Consider the following 11,206-nt stretch of genomic DNA (forward strand, 5'->3'; position numbering starts at 1 on the left):
TTGTTTAGTTAACTTTAATAAATCTATCATACAGAAAAATATCCTTTCATCAGTCATTCACTGAACACGATGGAGCCAAACCGTTCCACCTGGTCAGGCTGTGCTGCAGGAAATAAGAGCCATCTGAGCTGCATTAACCAGATCAGCCTATTATCTCAGCTTGAGCTCTGTCTGAAATGCAGATGCTCCTCAGAATGGATGTTTGAAATTTGTTTTCTTGTTCAAAAATACGCCAATAACCCTAATATGCCAATTCATCTATACTGCTAAATGCCAAGCTAATCACAACCTGCTACACTGAAGGTCTCCACCTGGCTGGCTGTTGAGCTAACGGACCATGGTGATGCTGTTCGGAGAGTATTCTGTGAGCTGCCATTTGATGCACAAATATCAGTCAGCTGTCATCAATCATTGTTGACAGCAAAATGATTCGATTGGCTGTGAGAGAGAAGGCCAAAGATGGGGAGGAAGTTAAGTAGCGATCCAGCTGATGGTTTTCAGAACAATGGCCCTGATTCATTTCCTGTTTCATACACAAGATTGATGCCTGTTTTATATATTTCTTCTCTTGTTTCTAATGAATCAGCACCCTTGTTTCTGAGTTGGTGGTGCTGTAAACAGTGACCTTTGACCGCTCAGTCTGACCACTGCCCTTTTTTCTTACTGCTCAGGAGTCTCCAGCTGTGAGACAGTGAGGTGACCTTGAATCGTTTTTATTTCATGAGGCATTCTCTGTCTGACTCCAAGCAAAAAGTTATGTAATTCTGGCCAGCTAAAGAAATAAAAATAACAGTGTAAGCAAGTTGATTGAACCGTCAATACTAACATGAGTGTTGTTTTCTAACCTTCATGAGCCGGATCACAGATAAAACAGCGTGTTTTTCTACATGTAGGATCTAAACACCATGTTGGAACAAAGCAGGCTGAGTGTGGGGCCACTGTGTAACATAGATTCATGTTTCAAACCCAGGACTGTTACCATAAATGAATCAATATCATTTCAAAAGTATTTTTAATCATCTTGTGAAATGACTGACTGCTGAGGAAACATAGCAAATAAAGGTGAATGAAAGGCAGATGTGTACGTGTATCTCTAGGGGGAGGGGAGGGGTTTTCTTTTAGTAGCACTGTCAGTTTGTCAGTTTTTTTTTCACTGACAAAACGTCAGGCTTCAACCCAAGAGGTCGGCCCTTCCTCTTTCACAAGCATTATGATGGACTCTGACTCGACAATGGCAATGCCATCTGAGTTTATTACAACCACAATTACTTTGTATTCTGAATATTCTGTCGACACAAGACTTTAACTTTGGTATTGATTTTGTTCATTATCACAAAATAAACATGCTCGCGTGCACAACATGGTGAAGGGTCAGGCTCAACCGCAAATCCAATCTTAAATTGAAACTGATTCATGAAACCTCACTGTAAAGGAAAATAACCTTCAAGAAACTGAGCTATGGTGTCTACAATAGCCACTGAGCTTGCTTGTTTGCTCAAGTGAACTGACAAGTGTGGACAGTAGATACCATTCCTTTACTATATTGTAAGACAGACTTGGTGGAACCTCTAATCCATCATAACCTTTAAATTATGGTGAACTTGTTTGTTTTTTTTTTCTTATTATTATTTGATAACTGCAGTGTGAACTAAATAGGAACTATGAAAAAAATACAGTCAAAAGAGATTATGACTAAAAACTGATTAACATGGCAAACAAATGTTCAACAAAAAATGGATGTGACCAGTTAAGAGTAGAAGACTAATAATGTTGTTGTTTCACACACATTGTTTTTATTTATTTCAGTTTGACCCAGTGACTTAAATTTCCTAATGGGGGGAGAAAAAAAGGAATCATTTCATACAGACAAACACCCTCTAATGTCAACTGGCCAGTTTTCAGCTTTGCATCAGGCACTGGGGCTGTTTCCTGAAATTAAGGCGACAAGCCAAAAATACTGTGGCTACATTTTAAAAAATTCCCTCAAAACATTCAAAGATTAGAACATATGTAGATAAAAGTTTATCACTAGCATAAATACACACAGACATGACACAAATGATTACATACAGATATTTTAAGAGTGGACACGGGAAAACGTGAATAGATTATCTTTTGTGGACAAAGTGTTCTCACAACTTTGACATGGACACTAAACAAGAAGACTTAAGATGAGTGCACTCGGTTTTATAGTAGTGGGGATATAATTTATTTTCACAAAGGCTGGGCGTTAACTATAACAACTCACAACATTTTTTTATATCGTTATAAATGTTATTAATCGGCAGCATCTGTTAGCTTTACAATAATCAGTGGATGATCACATGGCACAGCTACAGCTTTACATTTTTGATGTGCAAAGAGATAGATTTTACAGCTTTTGTCTTAATTTTTAGTCATTGTATGTTTCTGAATATATACTCAAAGAGTATATAAAAATAATGCATTGACAAAAAAATGTAAAAATAGTGCATCACCTTCCTGCTCGGCAGATGGACGGTGCTGACATTAATGCGCTCTTTGAATTTCAGCTTGAAGTCAACCTGGTGAAAGGAATGTCGTCCCTCCAGCTGCCTGGTGAACAGTGGAGCTTAAAATGAATTAACTGAAAGTTGCCTAGCACACATTAAATTAATTATATACACAGTAGCAGATTTGCAGTGTTGGTTAAACTGTATCCTGCATTATTAATTAAAATGATTAAGTTCAAGAGTAAGTTAGAGTCAATTATTGGTTTAATATGAATGAACATTTGCAGTGGGATAAAGTGATTCCAGCTTTTTTAGTTTTACCAGTGAAGACTATTTGAACTAAAACAACACTGATTGGACAGAGAGTTGTTTTAACTAAGTGTTGCAGATCTTTGGTTGAGTTAAAATAACTAAGTTTCATGTTGCCTTGACATCAAGTCGCTCGCAGAATCTCACGTTCATCAGTGTCAAACAGTCACTAAGATCAACTGTGGTCATTTTAACTGTAGAAAGTGGCGTGAAGCTCTGGCTGAAAGTGGGAAGCTGCTATTTGGTTCTCCTAAAAGCTGCTGATGAGAAAGAGGAGCGATTAAAAACTTGCTGACAGATTTGTCGTCCAGTCTGTGTATTTCACTGACAGTGCCAATCACATGGAGCAGAGTTTGTAACAGTCAGGCTAAAGTAACAACACAAAGCGGAGTTCAGCAAAGAACACGCATTTGTTTTAGATTCATTAAAAATATCCATCTGCCACGATATCATCTGATTGTAGTCCAGTGCTACCTATTATAGACTCAATACGTAACTGGACATAGTTGTAAAGATGTAAGATTGTATTGAAGTCCATGGGAAAGTTGCCCTGCTTCTCACTGGACTTATTAGTTCAGTAAATGTTTTATGGTCTTGGTCTGTAGTTTCAAATCGTCAATACAATTGCCAAAGGACAAATTACAAACTCGAGGCTTCATAAGTCAAACCAAGCAAAGCATTAGCCTGTGCAAAGGTCAGTAACGAGTGAAAAACAGAGTTTGGATTTCAGGATCTGTGCAGGAGCTTTAGCTACTGCAGCACGGGTGTCAAATAGTTTAACAGTTGCCAAATTTAAGATGAATTTATATGTTAGCTCGAGTTGGTTGTGTTCTTACTTGAAGCCGAACAAAATGAGTGTGTGTCAGAGTCACACTGCTAATTCATTTTTAATTTACTTACTGCATTTACTAAATGTGATTTTATGTGTTATGTTTCTTTTACTGTTTTTTTTTTTTTCTTTTAAAAAATTATTCTGGTTGAAAGTTAATGGCGGTGATAGAGTCATTAAAGCTTCCCGTTCACAATTAGCAACTTGAAAGAACCAAAGAGCCTATCTTATCAAGAGCTCTTCTCTGACAGTGTTCATGTATGTTTACTGATAACTGGGCATTAACGGACTTGTAGCGCAGACTGTCTGCAGGCACGACACTGCTTGTATCCAGATAAGATGGAGGTGTCAAGGCATGGTGGGGGACGCACCCTCAGTGAAGGTGTTGAAGTGGACAGACAGAGACTCTTCCTCAGGGTTGGGTGGGCGTCTGTACTCTTCCCTGGTGATCAAGTAGCCCAAGAGCACCCCAAAACACACCAGCAGGATCCCCAAGGTGTTGGCCAGCACCCCCTCTGGGACAAACTGGGAGTAGGCTGGCCTGGGCCCAGAGAGAGAGAGAGAGAGAGAGAGAGAGAGAGAGAGATGCATAAATTAGTGGTATTAGTTTTAAATAAATAATATTTATTTAGTCCGGATTGAATTATTTCCAATGTGTTAATACAGTACGTTAAAGTGAAAAAAATATTGATGAAGTTTTGCTAAAAAAAAAAAGATGCCAAGCATGAGTGTATTAAACACATTCTAAAAGGGTATATGAGGGAAAATCAAAGGTATTCAAAAACAGGCTCTCCACCTTCCTCCCACAATCCAGTCATATACAGGTGGAGGTGAATCGTTGCCTGAAGGCTGAATGTGAATGGTTGTGTGTCTCTATGTGTCACACCTGCCCAGTGTCAGCTGGGATTGGCTCCAGCCCCCTGAACCTGCACGGCTAAGTGATGGTTGGAAGTTGGCTTTTGCAGTGTCTCTTCTTAGGTGTTTGTTGTGAGTACTACAAACCTGTTTGACAGTAAACCTGATTGTGATTGTAATTCTTCAACTGCTCTACAAACTTTGGGTTAAACTGCTATTCCACATCAAACAACAAGAACACTCCATGTTAAACCATTTGAACTTTGGATCATTGGATTCTGCAGCTCTGAGCTTAAACAGGAATATTTCCTTCCAAATATTTAACCTCGTCTTGATGGAAGTACCTCCTGTGATACCTCCATGGTGTTGGTGCAGCAGTTGACATTTATTGTGCAAAGAGAGCTGAAACAGCCCCCCGTGGTTAGATGCCGTTGGAGGTAATTAAGGAAGCACTGGATGTTTATAATGATGAATAAGTGTGCAGGGAGACACACATACATGATGCTGAAGAGGAGTTTCTCCGTGATGCCGAGCAGACAGCTCCCTATGGCCATGACCAGCAGCAGCAGACCACAAAACACATGGATGGGGAGGTAGGAGGCTCGTAACCATGGCGATGCGCCCGGAAACAAGAAGAACAACAAGCCCATCCCCCACTAGGAGAAATGGGAATAAAAGTTTTGACTAATATACGATATAATTGTTTTCATTTTCAGGTTAGGGTTAGAGTTAGGGTTAGGGTTACACTGAACAACAACACTGAAGTCACAAAACATGTGACTTCAGTGGAGAACTGAGTGAGTGTGTGTGTGTGTGTGTGTGTGTGTGTGTGTGTGTGTGTGTGTGTGTGTGTGTGTGTGGACCTTACCTGCAAGCAGAACAGGATAAAGGTAGCCATGCCACACCAGCTGTGTAGAGAGTACATGTCTGGGATCTTTGCTGCTCTATGGAAGTCAAACACAGCTGCAAAACCTATCCAGACACACACACACAGATATTAGGAAACATCTCCCAGTATCTAATTCTGATCACGTAGTCATTTCCATCTCGCTCTCTCTCTCTCACACACACACACACACACACACATACATGCACACACAGTTACACTGGCTTTGTCTTTCAGTCACTTCTCTGCCTCTCACCTACGATACTGATGATGATGGCAAGCAGGTGAATGACACCATGAAGTACTTTAACATTCCTCTTTTTTTCATTACGAAATACTCTGTAGACCAGGATGGCTGGTGAGGGAGAGAGAAAGAGAGAAGGAAGATTACATCGCTGAGTTTGAGTTTGTGAATGTGAATGTGCAGCAACACAACTTAACAGGGCCACATCTTCTGTCGCTACGATATTTAAACCTGATAAAGCCCTTTAAATAAGAGTGGCAATGCCAAATAAGACTGGGAATAAATTTATAAATGCTGTCTTCAGAGAAGTAATCCTCCTCTGAAGGCAGGCATTGATGACTTGAACGACTCAGGCAACCATAGCTGTCAGTGTACTGTAGCCATGAGTAGATGGGTAATGGAGTGACCTTTGAAAGTGAGGTAAAGATAAAGAAAACATTATGAAGTCAAGAAATCATCAAATAGATGACCAAAGCTTCAAACAATGAGGCAGATTCTTTTGTCAAACAGACACAGAATATCACACCTGTGGAAATGATTACATGTCAACCAAGTAGAAGGAAATAGGAAAACAGAGTAAACTAGCAGTGAAATTGAGAATGGAGGAAAAAAATAGCTGCAAAATGTTTTAGAGACACATAAAATGGCAATTTAATCATTAAGATTTGATTAAAAACAATAAAATTTAATTATGGATATGAATTTGTATAGTTTCAGGGTTAATTGGATATAATGTGAAGACAATACTGCTTAAACAAAACCAAATGATGATTAGAGCACGGAGGTTGTAAAGATGTGTTAAACTGTATTTACCCAGCAGGCAGAGTCCCCCGCTTTATTTCTTCTAACTGGAGCCAAACATCGAACAACTGCTAATTGTGTTCAGTTTAAATCCTTTCTTTTGGCCACCTGAGCCAGCTTCTTTCTACCGTCCCCACTAAGGGGCCATTAAAGGGCCGTTTGCTGTTTGCAAAGTGAGCATGATGTGTAAGTCTAAGGCTTTGAGAAAAGTTGGGCTTTGCTTAAGTGTGATTTTGTATTAAAAAGGAGGACGCACTGGTGAATACATCCACAATGAGTGTCTGAGCTGTGTGTGTAGACACCCCAGGGTGTTTCCATCTCTTATTAACCTTCCCTCCTTCCCTCTTAGTCCCAGTGTAATGTCCCGCTGACCTTTGCTTTTATTGCTCTAATGTAATCCAGTGCTGTGACAGACAGAGGGCCTGTTGAACTGATATGATTACTCTCATTAGCAAATGTACCCAGAGGAAAAACAGCTGAATCTCCTTTTGTCCTTATTTCAGAGATACCAGACACCATCAGGGTGTGCTGCAGTGAGACCCAAAGGGAACCAATGGTGTTTTTCCAATACTTGGTATCAACAATCCTTTCTCATTAAGGGGGTTAAAGGGTTAAGGTGAAACAAGGTAAGGAAGCTTAACATATAGCAAATCAAAATGGTGTTCGCCGGTCTAAAAGCCTCTGTTTAGGTGGTGATGCTCTGCAGCCTCTTGCCAAAAGAGGAGGGGGTCAAACAGTCCAGGGTGGATCAGGTCCCCCATCATACTGCTGAACTGTGCCTGCACCTACTGACATAAATGTCCTCTGTGGGGGGAAGGCTGCTGTGGTGTTCAGTTTCCCTTTCAGTCTTCCATCAGGAGAACATTGTCAATACTTGGTACTTTTTTGTTATCACCTCTGAGGTTCCAGGCAGGCTGAGGGGATGGGAACACACTACTGCTTGGTTCGTGAAAATTTCACAGTACAACGAGAAATGGCCTGCTTGTGCATTACCTTTAGGCTAGAGAAAAAGGGAGTATCCATGTTGTCACCACCAAAGAAAATGACACCTCTATGAGGTAGGTTAGGGTTAGGCTCTGATTAGGTACTACCTGCTTTTCGAACACCACAAACCACAAGCAGGTGAATAATCGGATACGCTGGCGTGATAATACGAAGGAGCAGGCAGTAAAGGCTGCATTCAAGCAGATAACAGACTCCTTCATCTAGCTAAAAAAAAAAAAAAAAAACAGACAAAAATTGTTTTTAAAATATGTAAGCAGTTACTGTTCATAGTCGGGATTGGGAACCAGCTAGAGTGTCGCACAAATCAAAAAATGAAGGCAATCACCTGGTATATTAGCAAATGTCTAACAACCTGGCTCACTGGGAGCCAAACTCTAATATACAGATATAATTTAGCTTTTCACATCTAGGATTTCTCCTTGGACTAGTTGAGATATCTCCTCCTGTTAATAAGCATGTTAACTGTTTGCAAACTATAATGCTAATTGTCAGCCTAACCAAGACCAGTTTGTACCTTGGCTTATTGCTGAAAGGAAATTATATACTAAGTTTATACTTTTACATTCCTCACCAGCAATGATTATTAAGATTTAAATGTTGGTGGCATGACTGGGTGCTGACATCTAGTCATACTAGTCATACTAGTCAGTCGGAGTGTGGTAGTTTCCCCATTGGCAGGTTCTACCACGCCACAGGTGCGAGGAGGCAGCTGCCCTGCTGCACACAGGCCAGCCATAAAGTCTTACACTGAGCCAAAGGCTTGAGAGCTTTGGGATTTTGTCAGTCCACAGGGGGACCCTGCAGATGAGAATTTAGTTAATTTCAAATCATTACTGATCCTCAAGTTTCCTATTTCAATGGCTTCACGCAAATGCAGTATAACCTGGGTAAATGAGCGGTTTAGCTTTCAGTCATCAAAGCGTTTGACTTGTAAATTGCCAGAACGAGTGGATGCCAAATGCTGCTCTGAGGTTCTCCGTGCCTTTGTTCAATTCCCTCACCAGTCATTCTGTCAAAGCTTCACTCCAGCAAAGAAGTGGCACATTGAGTGATCGGCGGGAGGTTGACAGTTGTCTGGGTAGTGTTGCTGTAATGAAACAGCCCAGCAACACAATGCCTGAGGCTAAGACACACACATGCACAAAATACAGCACATGTTGCTGGCCTACTTCCTGTTTCATTCAATTTACAGAATATTATCCAAAAATAACCTACTGCAACCATGACGACGAACTTGATGATAGACCAGCTTGGTTTTCTGAAGGTATCAGTAGTGTCATCGACGTAGGTAGGCAGATGGTTAGACTCACTTTCTGACTCCAGTCTGTCAGAGATGTGGCTCTTGGTACATAGTAACCATGATATTTGCTTTACACGCAAAGTCACAAGATGATAAATTCAAATATGGTATCTTTACATGGCAGGAGTAACTTTAGTCAGTTCAGAATAATAAATGTTTCGATTTCTGCTCTGGAGCCAATATGTCCTTAACTGAGGAACATAGCCAAGAAGCCACCACCTAACATAGCCACCCCGCCTTTCTGTGCCTGCATGCCAACTCCAGTTTCCTCCCACCGTCCAAAAACATCATGTTTGAGTTAACTGGTGACTCTAAACTGTCTGTAGGTCTGAGTGTGAGTGGTTGTTGGTCTCTGTCTGTCTCTGTGTGTTGGCCTTGCGATGGACTGGTGACCTGTCCAGGCTGACAGCTAAGTCTTCCAGGCTGGGAGCCGCACCGTGCCTCTTTCTGAGTGTGGACTCACCGTCGCCATGCAGGAAGACCAGGCCCAGCACCATGCACAGAGGGTGCAGGTTGAACTCCTGCACTGAGCCATTCCAGGCAAAGCCCCCACGGTAGTGACCCATCCACACCCCGGTCAGCACCACCGACACCAGACCCAGCACCTGTGACGCTCCCACCAGCCACGAAAACGTGGAACGAACAGAACGCGGAGCGGAGTCATCCATGATCTGAAAGACGGAAAACAAAAAGCCTTAAACTCAGCCGCTGCCTGGGGCTGGCCACTTTGTTCAGCTAAGACAAGATTAATAGAATTAGTGAGACAGAGAAACAGGTGTGGTAACTGCAGCTTTTCTTTTTACAATGTTGCAGTGAAATCCAGGTGTTTTTTGTTCTTCAATCCAGGAAACTGACTGACTTAATAAAAGTTCGTAATGTAGATTTAGTCTGTTCTGAATCATTGTGTCATCTTTCACAGACAGGGTCAATCGGAGCCCACGAGTTAGCTTTGGCCCCCTGAACAGAAAATGAAAAACATTATCATGGAGGATCAAAATCTTCTACTGACAGATACTCACTGGATCAACTTTTCTCCTTCCATTCATTCATCCATCCATATGCTTGTTTATTTTTATATCTATATAAGATTTTAATTACATTCTCAAAACAGCACCAAGCCCCTGTTCACATCAGTGACTGCAAAACTCACAAACATCTGCTTTTAGATGTATGATAACAGAAAGTATAACACATTCTGTCACAGTGTGCTCAGGGAGGTAAATGAAGGGGAGTGATTCTCTCAGGAAGACCCTCTGTGACCCCTGCTGGGTCCCCTGACCACAGGTGGATAATACACATCCGATTTGACTGGAAAAGTCAAACAATCGGCAAATTCAATCCAGTAGACAGGGGTAAACACTTTCAAAATTAATTTGATCTTTTGACTGATTGCATCACTGGACTCAAGTCACACCCACACACTCCTTCACAATAAAACTCCCACCACAATATTTTTTTCCTTATCACATTTATATCATTCAAACAATGCGAACGCATCGTTAGTTAGACATAGCAGGAAGTGTCGCACCGAGCTGACGGACTTACAGCAGACAGCAGTCAAACTCAAGCAGTTTAAAGCCTCCAGTAATAGAATCTGGGCAAAGTTCACGATCTGCCTCTGCCTCTGCAGACACATCTTAATAATGCCAACAAACTGAAACGGACACACAGCGGACACAACACTGCAGAGATGTGACACTGAATGACAAGCCACTGCGCGTCAGTCACCTGTTACCTGACGTTGTGATTCGATTTAACACAACATGTTTTCAACTCCAGTCACTGGATTTCATTTTATTTCTACCGCGATGACGTCACCGAGAGAAAAAGAAAGGACGAACAGAGCCAGTTTTCTGTCTGAGGACGAACAAACAGGGCTAATAAAGGGCCAAAGGTGGGAAACACTTACTGCGCTGCAACGTCCGCTCCGCTGAGGAAGTCCTGAAGTCTGGACGTAGAGATCCGCCTTCCTCCTCCCCCTGTCCGTGTGGGCGTGTGTGTGTGTGTGTGTGTGTGTGTGTGTGTGTTTTAGGTACACTTCACAAGACTGAGCCCAACCCATGTCATAGCAGAGTGCAAATCACAACTATTATCAGCATTATGGTTACTGTTGTTGTTTTTGGTGTTACACTACTTTATGTTTTCGTGCATCTTATATGAAATTCTACTCCTGCATGAAGACTGAAATGTAAATATTTTGAACGGGAAGTAAAATGAATCTGAATTGACAACGTCACGGTAACACCAGAGGAATTGGGTGGGGGGGGGGGGGGGGGGGGGGGGGGGGTGATTGCGTGGATAGATGACTAACATCTCCTGTGTAAGGGTCTGTTGCCTTGACAACAGTGGAGCAAGTGGATGGAGGAGAGGAGGTGCCAGTGAATCAGAGTGCTCATTAAAGGAGCGGCACTCGGACATGACACAACACCTGGTCTCATTATAGCCGCTGCTACTCCTGCCAGGCACCGCTACTACCGCTGACACTGACGTGCTGCAGGCCTACATG

General features: G+C 41.8%; 1 protein-coding gene across 3 annotated transcripts; it reads right to left on the reverse strand.

Annotated features, from left to right (window-relative positions):
- Window positions 1-1,364: 1,364 nt before the first annotated feature.
- cyb561 (cytochrome b561) lies at window positions 1,365-10,682 on the reverse strand. 3 transcript variants are annotated; one of them, XM_029509430.1, is made up of 7 exons: window positions 10,610-10,682; window positions 9,164-9,371; window positions 5,607-5,705; window positions 5,333-5,436; window positions 4,963-5,120; window positions 3,981-4,150; window positions 1,365-2,570 (listed from the first exon to the last, which is right to left on the reverse strand). In XM_029509430.1, the coding sequence occupies exons 2-7, from the start codon at window positions 9,366-9,368 to the stop codon at window positions 2,539-2,541; spliced, it is 768 nt and encodes a 255-aa protein (XP_029365290.1). In that variant the 5' UTR covers window positions 9,369-9,371; window positions 10,610-10,682; the 3' UTR covers window positions 1,365-2,538. The 3 variants fall into 3 exon arrangements, with proteins under 3 accessions (XP_029365290.1, XP_029365289.1, XP_029365291.1); XM_029509429.1 differs by having other exon boundaries at window positions 1,366-2,574; XM_029509431.1 differs by lacking the exon at window positions 1,365-2,570 and having other exon boundaries at window positions 3,699-4,150.
- Between the last annotated feature and the right edge of the window lie 524 nt (window positions 10,683-11,206).

Source organism: Echeneis naucrates, chromosome 8 (genome assembly GCF_900963305.1).
Source record: "Echeneis naucrates chromosome 8, fEcheNa1.1, whole genome shotgun sequence".
Lineage (NCBI taxonomy): Eukaryota > Metazoa > Chordata > Actinopteri > Carangiformes > Echeneidae > Echeneis > Echeneis naucrates.

Coding starts and splice junctions, on each gene's coding strand:
- cyb561 (XM_029509429.1), bottom strand. CDS start 9,368: ATGGATGACTCCGCTCCGCGTTCTGTTCGTTCCACGTTTTCGTGGCTG. Junction 5,437..5,606: donor CATCATCATCAGTATCGTAG/GTGAGAGGCAGA, acceptor GTGTCTGGATAG/GTTTTGCAGCTGTGTTTGAC. Junction 5,121..5,332: donor TTATCCTGTTCTGCTTGCAG/GTAAGGTCCACA, acceptor CATTTCTCCTAG/TGGGGGATGGGCTTGTTGTT.